This window comes from Ursus arctos, unplaced genomic scaffold (assembly GCF_023065955.2).
Source record: "Ursus arctos isolate Adak ecotype North America unplaced genomic scaffold, UrsArc2.0 scaffold_14, whole genome shotgun sequence".
NCBI classification, from domain to species: domain Eukaryota; kingdom Metazoa; phylum Chordata; class Mammalia; order Carnivora; family Ursidae; genus Ursus; species Ursus arctos.
In genome coordinates this window covers 34,609,127-34,625,756 of record NW_026622808.1, presented here as the reverse complement: position 1 = coordinate 34,625,756, position 16,630 = coordinate 34,609,127, and the positions used below count along the sequence as shown (strand labels likewise).

General features: G+C 57.0%; 1 protein-coding gene across 4 annotated transcripts in view; it reads right to left on the bottom strand.

Annotated features, from left to right (window-relative positions):
* Positions 1-1,620: 1,620 nt before the first annotated feature.
* TEX264 (testis expressed 264, ER-phagy receptor) overlaps positions 1,621-16,630 on the bottom strand; it is a 29,975-nt gene continuing 14,965 nt past the window's right edge. For all 4 annotated transcript variants that reach the window (XM_026500942.4, XM_044384884.3, XM_026500943.4 and 1 more), the window contains exons 5-6: positions 5,649-5,817; positions 1,621-2,216 (exon numbers count right to left, since the gene is read on the bottom strand). In XM_026500942.4, the coding sequence (XP_026356727.1) occupies positions 1,924-2,216; positions 5,649-5,817 (462 nt within the window). In that variant the 3' untranslated portion in view covers positions 1,621-1,923. The remainder of the gene's footprint in view (positions 2,217-5,648; positions 5,818-16,630) is intronic.

Here is a 16,630-nt window from a genome sequence, read left to right as displayed (position 1 = left end):
TCCCTACATATGCTCCCCTGGCAGTGCCCTTTCTTCCACAGGTGTCAGTAGAGGCACAGCTAGCTCAGACACACGCTAATGAGCACATGCCAAGCCCAGGTCCCTCTGGCACATACACCTACATCTGCGTGTCGCAGTTGGTGGGGAGGGGTGTCACCAAGGAAGGACAGGCTTTTTCCCTGGACACAGAAACCCGATGCCCCACTGTGCTGGGAAAAGCACAGCTGTGAAACAAACACATCAAACCCAAACAAACCCAAACTCCTCTGCTAATGGGAGGTGAGGTGACAGCAGGAAGGGTTCAGAGTTGTCGGACAAGGCTGGAGGGACAGATACACTGTCTTCCAGCTCCGGCTAGTTTAAAGCAACTGCTGCCTGGGGTAAGTGAGTGATGAGCCGGGCCCTTGGAGCAGAGGGGTTGATAGCAGCAGGGTGCTGAGGTGAGAGGAGCCGCACAGCAATCCCAGCCCACTCACTAAGATAGCCTCACAAAAGACCTAGGGCTCTAAACACAGCACCAGTCCCAGAGGCCCATTACGTGGCCCGTAGCAAGTGGGCTACACAGTCCTGCTGCAGCGCGAGGACATGCGGTTACACAGCCAGGTATGCGGCCACCACTCCCAGCTGTGCACACAAAGACGGATGCCCAGCCTTACAGAGCTGCACGTACGGACACGGCCACACACAGAGAAGTATACGCAACCTCACACACAGCTGTACATACAGACGCAGCAATAACACATAGCTTTACATGCAGACACACAGCTGTATTCACGGACAGTCACATACATAGAGCCATACATGTGGACATGTCTACACACAGCTAGCTAAACCACAGACACAGCTGAACTAACCTATAGCTTTACATGTGGACACACATGTACACAACAACACACAATACAGCTGCACACAGACACACAGCTACACACAGATAGCTGTATACGGACAAAGCCCCCAGAGCGATGCTCCTGGCTGGCCAGTCTCACACCCCTAATGGTACTGCCACATACAGTTAACAGCATCACGTGCACATAACCATGTAGTCATCTGCACAAATACAGCCGTACCCAGCCCCAACCACATCGTACTGCCCGCTTGCGCACAGCTGGCCAGGGCCACCATGAGCAGACCCATCCACGGTTACACACACACAACCAAAGGCACGTGTGCATGTGCATGTGCACACACAGGAACACAGACCCTGGCAGGCACAGCAGGAACGGCCTCACCTGCTGAGCATATACCAGCATGAACACAGGCACACTCGAGCCACAGACACAAAGGCATCCCTTGGAAGCAAAGGCGGGCTGTGAGCTCCCCACTCCTGAGCCCTGAAGGGCACCCCATGCTTGGCTCTCACTCCCCTTGACCTGCTCTGCCTGTTTCCCAGCAGCCTGGGGGAGCCTCTGGGACTGCTGCAATGGAGAACCAGCTGTCACTCGGGGCCACAAAGCCGGGAGTGGAGAGCTTCAATACCCTTTCCTCCTCTCACCCCAGAGTACCTTGCCACATTTCCTCCTCTCCTCAGGCTGGGGGTACCCCTGCCCACTCCCAGCCTATGCACATAGGGCTCCTTGAGGTGAAACACACACATACACACACACAAATGCACAGCCCAAATCCAGGTGAAACAAGAAAATCATTTGCTTTATTCTGAGTCCTGGAAGCTCCAATGTGAATCTGAAAAAACATGTCAGAGGGGCAGTAGCCCCGGGGTCTGGGTGCAGAATACAGTCCCTGGCTCCTTTGGCCCTGGGAGCCAAGAGGGCGGTAAGAAGGCTTAGCTAGAGCCCGGGGCAGTGGAAATCAGGTCCCTCTGAGACCCTTGGCCCCAACCTGGGCCTGAGAGGTGAAAGAGGAAGAGGGCTGGAGAGTCTGCTCAGTTCCTTAGCAAATGCACCCCAGGAGGGTGCGGGCCTAGGGTTACTCCTCACCCTTCTCAGGAGTACTAGGTTCCCGGGGCCACTTGGAAGCCCCCAGGGGTTCAGCCTCAGGGCTCAGCCTTGGCTCCCCCAGGGGTCCCTCGCCTTCCAGGTCCAGCTCCTCAAAGGATGAGCCACTGGCGCCTGACTCGCTATAGCTGTGCTCACTGCGGGTGTCACCGTCGTCCCAGCCACGGCTGCTCACCCCAGGGGACAGTGTGGCAGCTGAAGTCTCCCGGCTGCCAGGACCCACCTCCAGGCTCACAGAACTTGTGTCACTCGTCGTATCAGCTCCTGGGCCAGGAAGACGAAGCACACGTTAGCTAGGACCCCCATCCCCTCCTCCAGGGAGGGGACAGACACCCTACCACTTGCCCAGAAACCAGCATGCACAGTGTGCTCATGAATAATAAAGTGGGCCCTAGCTCAGGAGGCTCATTCCAGCTGCCCTCTGCCCTGACCACAGCTGCACTGACAGGGCAAAGGGAGAAGGGGGGAGGGATGGAGGGAGGGAGGCAGCCTGCTGTGCACTCCTCTCCCTCCCCCCTGAATTAGCGTCACAACTCCCTGCGCTCCCACAAAGCCTGCTGCCCCCCACCCCCCAAGAGTCCATTAAGGACTACTCAGCCCTGAGGTGAGGGGCTGAGGGTAGAACAAAGAGATTCAAGTAATGTCCCCTCCTCCACACCCCATTTCAGTCTTGGAGAGAGGTTTGTCCAACACCAGCTATAGACAGGCCCATAAGGCATGAGGACGAGAGAATGGACCAGGAGGCCCACTCTCTTGTCCCCTCCCCCATGCAGGGCTCCCCAAGGAACAGCCATATCCAGGAAGGCAGCTGGTCTCAGCCTCTGGCCCCCGTTGAGCCCTGATTTGAGGAGGCAGCTAGGGCACGGAGAAGTGGGATGGAGAAGTCCAGATAAACCAGTTGCAAGGAAGGAGGGTACTAGGATAAAGCATTTTAAGGCCTTTCTTCCCCTATGCCTGGGTCACCCCAGAGGAGCCCTTAATTATCCCCAACCATTACTGGCAGTTTCTGGGCTACAAAGCAGCAAAAGGGGACCATGAGAGGACTCTGCTGGCAGCTAGAGAGCCCTGAGACAGGGCTGAGGATCCAGATCCCTCCCAGTCTGTTCCTAACACGTTCTCCAGGCAAGTAGACACTTCATTTGCCCTGGTCATGAGCAACCCCTCAAATAATCTCCCCAGATCAGAGGCCCTGACAACAGCTGGCGGGGGGGGGGGGGGGACGACAAAGAGCTCAGGCCCACTGTGTAGGAATCCAGATTGAGAGAAGGCTGATCTGCCTCCCTTCTGTGTGAGAGGAAGAGGGGCAGCTGTCAAACACCAGAGGTGAGGGGTGGGCCAACTTCCCCAGATCCTGTCTCCATGGTGATGCAGCCCCGAGCCAGGAGCAGCTGGGGACTGCTTGGCATTTGGACTTGGCCTGGAACTTTCACTGTGCCTCAGATGGGGACTAAAATAAGGGTGGGGGGATTTGGGTTCTGTTCCTCCAGTTCCCTTGGCCCCGAGAAGGTGCCCCTTGGGCCTACTGGCAGAGGTGAGGTAGGTTCTGGAAGTGCCAGCCTGCTGGTCCAGGGCCCTCTTCTTGCTGGGGCCCTAGTCATGGCTCCCAGAATAGAGGCAGCCAAGAGTGAGCCTGGGCTATACGCTGAGTTATGGGTGGTTCCTTCTGACTCTAGGGCAGGACTCCAGCCCCTTATTCGCTCCTTAAATGGGGATAATCTGTGCCCCAGGGGCTGCAGGCCTGAAAGGAGCAAATGAAATGGGGCTTCCGGGCCCCATTAAACTGTCATGTTCCACCAGCCCACCTACCCAATGGCTCTCTTGGGACCTGGATATGGGAACCTGCCTGCTTGCCAGGAGGCTGACCGCTCCCTCTCCCAGCTCCTAGGCTACAAATGATCAGAGGATGGAGCCCAGGGATGCCCCTTCAGGCTGGCGCCCAGTGTGCTAAGATGAGGACAGCCCCTGTGGGGACATGTGGACACTTCTGGCAAATGAGTCCAAGGCAGGGAACTGGCATCCCTCCAGCCCCACCAAGGTCTTATGTCCACCTGGGCCTGTGTCCCAGGGAAGAAAAGGCCAGGCAAGGAAGGGCAGCACCTAAGTCTCCAGGGCTGCTGGGGCAGAGAACGAAGCTGCCACCTTCACCCCAGTCTCTCCCTCCTCCACTGCCCACAGCCAGTGCAAGGAGATCAAATATTCATTGCCTCTCTGGAGCTAAATAATACATCAATGTAATAACAGGCATAAGGCAGCTAATCACCCCCTTTCACCTCCTAGCCCAAGTGGGGGCCCCAGTGGGGAAGCAGTCAGGGGCAGGCCAAGCCCTGGGCAGCCAGGCGCCCAGCACACATTGCCATGCAAATGGTATGCACCTGGCAGGCACACACTCAGAGTCTACTCTAGGTGTCAGGGCAGACCCTGTGGCGGGGCGGGGGCAGACCCCTCGGCCCCCCCTCCCCCCACCAGGAAGTGGGCGGGCAGGCTAGTGGGGAAGACAGGCCAAGGCGCTGGGGGCGTGGGAGCCCCGCTGCAGCCAGCTGTAGCGGGTGCCAAGCAGTCCTTCAACACCCCTGGCAGGCGGTGTTTGGGAGAGAAGCTGGGTGGGTGGGCCAAGGATGGGGGTGTAGGCAGCAGAGGGAGGTCGAAGGAAGGTCAAGACACTCCCCCTTCCTGCCCTGGGGACTGCCTGGGCCTGCTGACCTTGTGCTATGTCTTGTGCTCACAGTAGGGGCACCGAAGAATGTCTGAAGAATGTCTGCTGGGCATTACCAGGCGGGTGGGAACAGTGCCCCATGGAGGTAATTAAACAGCAGATGAAGTTAACTGTGTTGGACACGGCCTCTAGGGAGTGGAGACTGCCTCTCAGTACCGGCACCCCCTGCCACAACATATGCCTCTCTAGGGTGACCTTGGCTATTGAAGATTGGCTGGACAGAGGAAGTCTCCCCAAGAAGGAGGGGACAGCTGCTCTCCTCCCAGCTGCCCACTGTGGGGAGTGTACCACTCCCACAGGTCATGCACCTCCACCATCACACAAGGCTCCAGCATCATGGACTAGGGCTGGGCCCCTTGGGATGTTACCAGCAGGCCCCCCTGCTCCTGGGGACAGCCCAGGGTCACAAGAGGTGATGGCAGGGAGGTGGGTTGAGAGCAGGCAAATTACCAGCTGGCCTGGACCTGGAGGATGAGGGCTGGCTCTGGTGGAAGGGGCAGGACACTGATCTCCTGGCCCCCTTCTGCATGCTCTCTGGTTGTTCTTCAGCAGGGAGAAAGCAGCTGCCTCTGGGTAGGGCTCCGTACTGGGAATACCCTGTTCTCCTCTTTACCTTCCAGATCCAGTGCCAATCCTATTTCCTGATGAGCCCCCACACAAGTGATGTCTTTCCTGAACAGCCCCATCCCCCTCCCATGAGCATCTGTTTCCAAGGGTACTCCCTGTTGCATCTGGAGGGCATTCGGGCAGGGTTTTTATATCTGTGTTGCCAGGGCTAATATATGTGAACCCAATCGGCATGGATCCACGTATCTAGAAATAGGCATTTCTCATGACGGTCATGGGGTAGGCAGGTCTCCTTCTTCCACCTCTGCCAAGCTTAGCCTGGACACCCACAGTGCCAGCCCTGCCAGGGAGGAGCCTCTTCCACCATGCCCCACATGTCCAGGGACAGGCTCCACACAGGGCCCCACCCTCCATACCTGTGCCATCCATCTGGGTGTCACTGGCCTCCACCGGCCCCCGGCTTTTCCGCTCTGTCTCCTTCACCTCAGGCACATAGAAGTCTCCTTGCCGTGCCAGGGGGCACATGAAATAGATCTGGTCTTGTTGGTAGATTTCCAGCCGAGGGTGGGCACACAGCTTCCGCTCCTTGTCAGAAAGTGGCAGAAGGTGGAATGAGCCCTACAGGGCTTCTGGCCCACTTGTCCCTAAGAGGCCCTAGGAACTATCTGTTGTTCATTCCCTCCCAGAGGGCTGGCTTGGCTTCTTGCCTCAATCTCCCCCAAGTACCAAATCCCTGTTGACACACAGCACCCTAAGGGCAGGGCCCCATACTACAGGAGGCAGTGACCTAAGGACCCAGGAGTCCTTGGGACAACACCCTGAGACAGGTGCTAAAAGAATCCAGGGGCCTGGCACTGCCCCTGGCACCACTAAACCAATCTATCCATATGTCTGCAACCAAAAGGCTGTTCCAGAAAGCACTAGTCTCAAGGAGCCATGATGCTTAGCACCCAACTACCCCAGGGACAGGGACGCCATGGACTATGGCCCCAGGCACCCAAGCCAAGCCAAGCCAAGTTCTGACCTTCTAGATTTCCCATCTCAGCATCTCCAGGCTGTGACCTCCTCCCCACCCTGGATAATGCTGACTGACCCCGAGATCTCAGGAAAGACCAGGGCTCCTGACCCTTAGGCCTCCAGCCTCTGCCCTTGCAGACATGCTACTGACAAACCCTGGACAGGGGCTCCAGGCCAGCGAAACCCCTTTTGCACTCCCGTTCCCTCCTAGTTCAGGTCTACACCAACCTCCAGGACTATCAGATGTAGTTGGTTCCCTCCCCTTCTAGCACCTGCCCAGAGTTTCGGCCAAGGGGGAAGAGGCAGACCCTAGGCTATAGGGGTAGGCAGGACAAGGAGAACTAGTACTGGACATTATCCTGACGCCCCAGTGGGCCGAAGTACCAGTGTATAGGGCCCTGAGTTCTGAGAGAGGCATTCCCCTCTGCCTGGACACAGAGCCCAAAGCTCCCCTCCTCTGTGTGTGTGGAATAGGGCACAGACACATGCCAGAGCTGCGCTGAGGCAGGCAGGAACAATCAGAACAGGGGTCAAGAGCATATTGCTCCCCAGCCTGCCCCCCTTTCCTGCAATGGAGCGCAATTACCCACTAAGATGACTGTGAGGCCCCTGCCCTGTCACTGCTCACCCGCCAACCTTCACAACACGACTATTTATAGCACCCGCCTGGCTCTCACCACGAGCTCTGAAATGAGCCTTCCACTTAGCAGTAATGAAAGACTTATCGCCTGGTAGGGAGAAGCCACTCTAGGCCTCCACTTGTCTGCCTGCCTGGCCAACATTAGGGTTGAGGAACCCCTTTCAATTAAAGCAGTGAAGAGGGGTAAAGAAATGAACCCCCCAGGGAAAGACAAGAAGAAAGGTAAGTCCGGAAGGTTTATGAGCCAGGGTGTTCACCAGCCACTGGGGGACAGGGTATGTCTAGGAGCCCACGGGGGAGGTGCAGCTCAGCTAGCCTGACTGCATGGGGAACCCAAGCAAAGCCCTGCACCCTAAGGCTCCATGTGCTCAAACACAGAGAGGGACACCCCAGCCCTGACACCCCAGGGTCGGTGAAGGAAAGTCATTATTTTTAATAGTTTGAGTCCAGTATTTTTTTTGCCAACCTGGGTGTTCTTCGTGCCACCTTATGAGTCCACATGCCCAGCTCCTCCCATCTCTGCACACACCAACGGCCGCCTCTGCTTCTCCAGCTGCCCACACACTCACCCAGCCCTGGTCTTCAGGAGGCTGAATGAGAACACGATGTCAGGAAGCGGGAGCTACGAGGCTCCGGGGCTACTCCACGGCCAGCGCTGGGGAACAAGCATCTGCCAAACCTGAGCCCCACTCAGTGAACTGAGCCATGTCACCAAGCCCAGGGGCAGGGGGCTCCCTGAAGAAGGTCCAGGCCCTTCCCTGGTAGCTAGAGGGAAGAAAAAGGGCATGGCTTTCACCAACATGCCCATGCTCTCTCTGGGCATTCAAAAGGTTCAGAGGAAATCTGCTAAGTGGTCATCAACCTACTAGTCCATCTCTCAAGGGCTGTAGGATTTGGCTTTGGGGGATGTTCCCAGGAACCAGAACCTGTGACCACCAAGACACTCTAGGGACAGTGGAACCCTACCCCAACCCTTGTCAACACTCAAGCCACCTGCCTGAAGCTTCCCTTGTGGAAGTAACAGGGATGATAAGAGGGAGTAGTCCTCTTTTCACTCTCTCCTCTAGGTTGGGCATCAGGGTGGGCAGTACCAGGCAGCCACCCTTACCACCTGCTCTGCCAGCCCCCTCATTGGCAGGCGGGAGGCAGCTCTGCGGCTGCTCTGCGCATCTGCCTCCTCCGGAGAGCCCGGCTCTGAAGTTGCCTGGCTGTGGACAGCCCCGTTGCCATGGAAACTGCATCCTCCATCCTTGCCGTCGCCTTCATCTCAAAGCCATCGGGGAGAACAGAGGAACAGGGGAGACAGAGGAGAGAGAGAAAACTGGCCTGGCTACACAGCCCTTCCTTCCCTGCCTAGCTCTCCCTCCTTGCTACATCCCACATAGGGAGTGTCAGCCGCCCAAGCCTGCCCCCAGGCCCCTGGAGGGGGCAGCCTCCCACCCAAGCCCAGCCCGGTCCTACCCCTACCACGTGGGGGCCCCTGACCCTCCCCAGTGGAGAGAGGCATGGAGCTAATTAAAAATCTCATTGACAGCTTAGCCTCAAATAATTTTAACACATGCCAGGTCCTGTCAAAATTCAGGGCAAAGGAGAGGAGCAGGAAGAAGGCAAAGGCGCAAACTTCCAACTCAGGCCCATGGGCAAGAGAGGGGTTTATAGTTGCCCCTGTGGCCTTTCCTCAAGACCCCCTCCCTGTTCTGCCCCCAGAACAATAATGAGCCCAATAGGGACTGGGGCAGGCAAGGAAGGACAGGACTAGCCATAAGCCCTGCCCCTAAGTGATCAGGCCGAGGACAAGACCTTTCCCTCCCAGCCAGGTACAGACTCTGAGGGAAGAGAGGGTAACCATGGGCCAGCTCTGAGGTCCTCGCTACACAGCAGGAGCTGTGGCCTGGGCCGCATGTCGATGAGCTGATAAATATTGGAAAATCATTGGAGGAAGGCAAGACCAGCTGCTTCTCCCTCAGCTAGCCCCAGGGAGCCCTTGGAGAACAGACTGCCAAGGGCCAAGGACACCAAGTCAATGCCACACTGGACTGGTACTGCTGGGGAAAGGGGCCTGGATGGGCCTGGCATCCTTCCAGCCCTGGGCACACCCCTCCCACAGTCCAGACAGCCAGACGCTCCAGGAAGCATCACCAGGACAGGAGAACCTGCTCCAGCCGCTGAAGCTACTGGCCATGTGATGAAGCCACAACCCAGAGCAACTTACTCCCACACAGAATCAAGGGACCATGAGGTCTCTCTCCAAGGAGGGAGAGATGCAGATGTTCACAGTCCTCCCCCACCTAATAGGAAGAAGTCATCATGCTAAAGTGCCACCAGGAACTGCTAGAAACTGGACTCAGGAGTTCTAGTCCCTCAGACACATCTCCAAGGCTTGCTTTCCACAGCAGAGACAAGGGGGGACTTGGAACACCACCCACAATGCAGGGATTTCCGGGGACCTCTGTCAGCAGCACTTCCCCCAATACCTCTGCTGCGCTGACATGGGCTCACCCCCACCCCCCCGGCCAGGGGTGCTGGCAGACAAGGGAAGGAGCAGTGTACACAGTCTGCCATAGCGCCACTGCCTCGGCTACCTTGGGAACACACCACACATTCTCTTCTCACCTCAGGCTGAGCTCATTCCTGGGTGGGGGCACACAGCTCAGGGCTCCTGCAGAGGCTTAGATGGCCAAGGTTTCCCCACAACACCCACAGTGCTTCCCTGGGGAGTTCGTACTGCATCAGGGGAAGGGAGGAGGGGGTAGAGAGAAGGTCTGAACTACTCCCGTTTGGGCACCAACCAACCCATGCCCTGGCTTTGTCTAGGGATGGGGAGGGGGTGTGGGGCAGAACAGGTCAGGTCCAGATGGAGACTGAGGGTAGATCCTACTCCCAGGTTGCCCAGAGGCTGGGTTTGCTCAGAGCTAGGTGGCCCCAAATCCCCAAAAGGATGAGGCAATGGGTGCAGGCCAAGGACTGGGTCACACACCCCCACCTCCACTTGAGCCCCAGAAAAAGATGAGTTCTGCTCTGTCGTCTCTACCCAATCACAGCCCCTTAACCTCCTGCCTCACTGGCGTGAGAGGCCCTGGGCCTCCCTGCTCACCCTGAGCTGCCCAGTCCTACCCATCCCTCCACCCCAGGCTGGACAGCTGGGCAGCCACATAGCCAGCAAACAGCTGTTGCATCCCACCCGAGGTGGTGGCGTCTCCTCACTGGGTGAAGTGAGGCATGCTCATTTTTAATTACACAGACACCAGCGTGCACCCGCCTGCACACAGCACTCCCTGCAAGTGGGGGCTCAGACCCTGGAGGCCCCTTAGGCAACTGGTCTGCATCGCACGTGCAAAGTGAGGGGGGAGGCACAGCAGGCGCTGCTGCAGCTAGAATGTGGCACATTGTTATTATTCTGCCCAGGAACTTCCGTCAACTTCTCTCTCCCTGGCTGCCTCTCATCCCCACTGGGCCCCCCAACAGCTCTGGCCCAGAACCTAAACCTGTCTGTGGGGAGGGAGGTGACAGCAGGAGATAGCTCCGGGGGCCTTGCAGTGCCAGCAGGGAGAGCCTGCAGAAGGGCTGGGGAGCACCCTCCCCCCTGTAGCAGGAGGGCCCAAACCTCTGAAAATGACGGGCAAAGGAGACGACGAGGAGAGAAATGGGGCTGCCGCGGAGGGAAGTGTGGGAGCAGGAGTGGCAGAGAGAGCTCGGGCAGGAGCCCAGAGCCTTGCCGTTGACAAAGAGGTAGCCTCTCCTTGGGTTTCAATATACCCAACTGTAAAATAAAGAGATTGGAACAGATGATCCTAAAAGAAGTGAGAAACTGGAAAAGGTGGATAAAAACACCATCACTGAAAGATAAGATAATTATATACTTGAAAAACCCAAAAGGAATCAATTGGAGAAATTACCACAAATGTTAAGATCGCAAAATTAACAAAAAAGCACAGCCCAGTTTTCTGTGCACCAGCCAGCAAGTCAGAAAATATAACGGCAGCAACAGATGAAGGCACTCTTGGGGTCAGGTCTATGTGGAAGCCCCCCAAACGGCAGGGGAGGGGATGGCAGAGGAGCCAGGCCTAGGCGGGAGGCTGGGGAAGACTGCAAAAGGGGAAGGTATGAGGGATAGCGGGGTGGGGAAGCAGGGCGCTGTGCCTGGCACCCCAGCCTGCTGTGCCTGCTGGCGCCACTGCCTCAAGACTTTTCATTTTCACCTCAGAGCTGACAGCTTGCCATGCAATTTACACCTCTGCTCATATTCCTGTGCACCCGGGCCTTGGCTTCCTGAGAAGCTCGACAAGGGGCCTCAGCAGCCACCAGACCAGGGTGGGCTGGGGCACTGAGGAGCAGGGGAGGATGATTCCCGCTAAGCAGGCACAGGAGACCCAGGCCATTAAGTACTCTAGTACTTATCTGGACCAGGAAGCCCCTGACCTTGCAGCCAAGCCCAGCCTTTCCCTTTGCTAGGGCCCCGAAGGCCAATTTCCAACCCCATCTCAGCCCCACTCTGGGCTTCTTGGGCCCTTGTGGAGCAGGACCAGAGGGCAGAGAGCCTGAGGGTGAGTACCCTATGGGAGACTTGGGGGCTCACCCCTGGGATCCCCCACTCACCCTTCCAAATCTGGGAGGGGAGCCACGGACTCCCAGATGCTGCTGCTACCACGGCAGGCTCCACAGCCCACGCCTCTCCAAGATCCAGCCATTCTCTGCAGCATCTGTGCAGTCAAGGACCTTGAGCCCCATCCCGTTCACAGGCTGACGAAAATGCTACTGATTGATTATCCAGCAGCAGGAAGGCTGCTCAGTGCAGATGGAACCATGACGCCTAGCACCTGCGAGCCAGAGGCACCAGCAAGTGCCAGAGGGGAAGGAAAAGTGGGCAAGTAAGGATGAAGAGGAGAGGGGGAAGGAGAGGAGGTGGGTGAGGAGAAGGCAGCCCTGAATTTCTCACCTCCAACTGGTGCCTCTCACTTCTGCCCTCCGCCTAGTACCCCCAGGAAAGCCCTTCCCCCAGAGCCTTAGGTTTCCTGTCTCATAACCGGACAGATAACCTCTCCTTATCTGAGGGCTCTGTTAAAGGGCAGAGTTTTTCTACTCTGGAGGGCAAGCCCCCTCCTTGAAATCTCCCCCCCTCCCCTCATTTCTGGAATCCCAAGCTTTCCGGAGAAGAGCAACAGAATTCTTCCTCAGTAATTCCCATCTGCCTGGGGAAGAAGGCTCCCTCTGGATTGGTGACGGCCCAACCCCACAGCACCATTCAGACAAGCCTCAGCCCCCAGGGTCCTGCAGGGCTGCCAAGCTACCACATCTGAGCTGGTATTTCCAGAGTGGTGGCTCCCACGCCCGCCCCAGCAAAGGCTGGCTTTGTGCTTTCAGTCCTGAGGTAGGGGAGTGGGGAGAGGTGAAGCCAGAGAGACTGAGGAACAGGTTCCAGGGCCTAGGCTAATGGGGAGAGACCTGGCCTCCTGTGGGGGCCCCCACACCTCAGCATCCAGGGGCAGCTCCCTAAGGGGAGTAAGGGAAGCTAAGCCCTGGTAAAGTGGGGGGCTTCTCTTGGCTTGAGGCTATCTGGAAGTAGGGAGTCATTCAGAGCTCAGCTCCATGGCCACCAGCTCTCCCTTCCCATCTCCCTGTGCTAAGGTCCAATTCCAAAGCCCAGCCTGGAAGCAGTCATTCATCTGCTCACACACCATCAGTGGCTCCCTAGAGCATGCAGGACCCAGCCTCACCTCTTGGGTCCAAACTCTTTCTCCTCCCCTGTCCTCCAGCCACAATGTACATAAAAACCATGCCCAAATCAGTGACTTTGCTTGACCTGACTTTTCACCTGGAGAATGCTACCCTTCCTTCAAGGCTGAACCCAAATGCCACCACCTTCCAAAGGCTGCTTTACCTTCCCTGGCGAATCCCTCCCCTCCCTACCTCACTCTCCCTGGGCATGGCTAAACCCTGTGGCTGTGGGAAATGGGCAAGGAAAGAATTCTGGGGGCCTGTCACTCAGCCCCAGGTCCTGGCACCGCTGAGAGTGCTCTCCTCCCTGAGCTGGGACAAGCCAATATGCAGGTGGCAGCACTGGCAAGTGAGCTGGCCCTGGAGCCCCAGTAAGGCACCTGCAGCAGCTGCTTCCTGTGCCCAGAGCAACGACCAAGGTCTCCCTTAATGGGCGCCTGCTGGGCAAATGGACAGCCAGGCTCTTTCTGCCCTTTGTTTCTGGTTCCCCAAGCAGACTCCTAGACCAGCAGCTTCAGGCCTGACTCTGCTTACCAGGCCTATAGACCGAGGGTCAATTAGATGTTGGCCCACTGTGCTGCCATCCCAGGCCCACCCTGGGGACCTATCCCAAATTCATAACAGGTCCTGAACCTCTTGGGCCCAGTCCCACCCATGGGCGGGGCAAAGTGGCAAAAAGCAAATGGCCAGCAGAATGATCCTCAGCCCAGGGCACCCAGTCTGGACTCAGCCACCACTTCATCCATTGACCTTGGGGAACCTCCCCTCCCCAGGCCTCCTTCTCCCCATTTGTAAAATGATGGGAATGTGGGCTTTGATTAGGACCCTATGATTGCCTTCTGGCTGCTTCCCCCATCCCCTGAACAACGCTGTGTAAGAGAGGGCTTAATAAATAACTGCTGAGTAAGCAACTGAGCTGAGGTGCTGCCGGGGGGCCTTCCTTACGAAGAATAAAGTTTTGAACCCTTCCACGTTTGTTCAGCAAGGGCGATGGGCACGGAGAGATGACCCCAGATTCCACCTCCCACCGGGGCATCCTGGATTCCCACTGCCAAGGTCATGTTGCTCCCCACTGTGTTCTAGCCCCAGAGTGGGCTCAAATTCCCCCCCTTGCCACTGACTTCCTCAAAGTTACCTAGGCAGGTTAAGGGGAAACACATACAGAAGATTCTGAGCCACTGGTCAGGACCCTAGTCTCTGCCCATGCTGCTGGCACAAAGCAACAGACTCCCACAGCTCAACAGGCTGACTCACTCCCGCAGGCACCCTGCTAAGGCCCCTGTTCCTTTGTCCCCAGCTGGCTGCCCAACGACAACACCATCCGATCACCCACCACTCGAGAGTTTAGTTACCACCATCCCGGGGAGAACTGCAGGGCTCCCTTCAGGTCCAGCTCCCAGTCAGTCATGCTCCCCAGAAACAACTGCCTCTTCTGGGGGTCCTGCCCCTGCCTGTACACGGGATGAGCCCTGGTGCCTTTCAGCTCCACTCACACTGCAGCTGCCACAATGTCCTCAAGATCTGTGACAGACATGCAGTTGGCCGGGGGGGGGGGGGGGTGTCTGCCCAGGTGTACCTCTCTGAGGACAGAGGTTTCAAACCATGAAATCTCAGATGTCCTCCTCCAAACAAAAGCTCATAAGGTCATCTGGTTTACTAAAACCCGGAGGGAGAGCTACTCCAGTTGAAGCGAGTAAGGGTCCAAGTGCAACCTCACCCCTGGCAGCCAAGCCACAGGGGCACCTTAGCATAGACTTAGGCTGCTGCCCCAGAGAGGTCTGAGAACTATGGTCTGGGGTTCCTGCCCACTTTAAACCCCCTAGTAAGACAACCCCATCAACCCAGCTGTCCTAGAACTTTGCCACCAAGACTGCCCCCAATCAACCAACTCACTATATCCATCCTATCCCCACTTCCCCCAGCTTCTCTACAATTCTATGGAGGAAGAGCCAATGTTTGACCCCCAAGGCCTGCCTACACTTCCCAGCCAACCAGCTTCCACACGGACAATGCCCTGTGTCTCCCTAAACTCAGGAGAAGATATCCAACCATCACAAGGACCCTCCCTGAAAACTCCTGGAAAGCAGGGACCCTGGGGTAGGCGGTTTACGAAGATCAGGGATCCTGTTGAGAGGAAGTCAGGTACAGGGGGGCTTGGCTAGGCAGTCTAACACTCTCAATGACCTCTTTGCCAACTGCTATAGATAGCTGTGAGCCAGGAACTGAGCTCAGGGGCCTCTCACACACAAGGGATCCCCAGATCTCTCACTTGGTCCTGGTCTGCTCCAGGTGGCCCAAGCCTTCCCTGGACACTCATTAAGACTGGTTCTATCCTGTGGTGAATTCTGGGGCCTTTGCCTATTGCTCTGGGCTGACACCTGGGTCCCATCTCTTTTGTGGCCCTACAATTTCAAGGAAGCTCAGTTCCCTCCTGTAGCTGCCAGAGGGCCCCCCCCCCCCCACTTCCTGGGGCTCAGGGGGTGATCTCCTCCTGCCCAAGGATGCCACCTCCTTGGACTCTGGTGGAGCAGCCTGACAAAGCTGGGGCATTTTCCACAAAAAATGATAGTCACATGGTACCCAGGCATCCCCTCACACAGACGCAGTCCCAGATTGCTCTGCCTGGAGCCCCCCAGTGGTTTATGTGAAGAAAAGCAGTTTTAGCCCTTATAGCTCAGCTTGCCAGGCTGCCAAGCTGGGGAGGGCTGGCGAAAGAGTCAGAGGCTGCCACGTAGATTACAAAGCTGGGATCTATACATCATTCTAGAATCCCCACGGAAACCTGGCAAATGCTTCTCTTTGGGTTCCTTACAGTGACCCTCAGGACCTTTCTGTCCCATGAGATCAAACCTGCCCAGTCTCAGGCACATCTGCAACTGCCAGGACAGCAGCTGCTCTCCACCTTCCTCACCCAAAGCTCTGCGACCATTCACCCCTGCCCCCTGCCCCCTGCCCCAGCCTGCCAAGTCCTCCCTCCCATCCTTCCGGCAGCAGGGTTCCTGGACTCCTTTACCCCTCACCCCTCCTGAAACAGAAAGCCGATGGTTGCTGTCATTCCATATGAAACACCTCCACAGCAGACCCAGACTCAGATCCAGAGAAGGCAGAGAGATGGAGAAAAAGAAGGGCGTGCATACGCATACACACACACACACACACACACACACACACACACACACACAAAGGCAGCCAGCTGTCAGAGCTGGGAGAGTCAGAAGAGCCCACAGTCTCATTAGCAGCCTCTTTTCCCTGGTCCCAGGGCAGCGGGGGAAGAGGGCAGGTGTGGGAGAGAGCTTTATGTTCTCTTCTCTCTGTTTCCCAGGCTGAGAGAGGCACAGGGCCATTACCCCGTTCACGGCAGGCTAAGCCCCTTCCTTGTTTCACGTGATATGCTCCCCAGAACACAAGATCAGGCTAAACACAGGGGCAGAGGTGACCTCTGGTTCCAGAAACCATCAGAGCACCTTGGGCCATGCCTCTACTGTGAACAGCCTGGCATCTCTCTCACTCTCCCAGCTGGTGGCCAAGCCCACAGCAGCGTGCCTCACAGATATCCCTGGAGAAGCCCCTTGCTCTCTCCTGTACCCCTCTCTGGCTTCCTCATTGAAGGCAGGAAAGAGAATGGTAGCCCCCTGCTCCAGCCCCCACCCCAGGAGAATCAAGCCCAGAGCGCAGCTGACAGGCTTCCATGGGAGGAGGAAGAAGGAGGAAGGGCTTTCATCAAAGAGGTGACGTCAAAACCAGGCAACTTGTGAAGCTGTCAGGGGCCGGGAAATTTGGACAAAGGTGTCTAAAAATAAACCCCTGAAGCCAGGAAAAGGCTTTGGTGGCTGAGTTGCTCGCCACCACACCACATGCCACATGTCCTGTTCTGAGGTCTGGAACCCAGAAAGTCTCTCCCCGGGGGTGCTGCTCCAACCCCGAGGTTGAAGATGGCACCAACAGGACTGGAGACACTGCCCAGCAGCCTTTCTTGGGTGAAACAGTTGAGGCCCCCTCGGAACGCACGCTGAGCAGGCCTCAGGC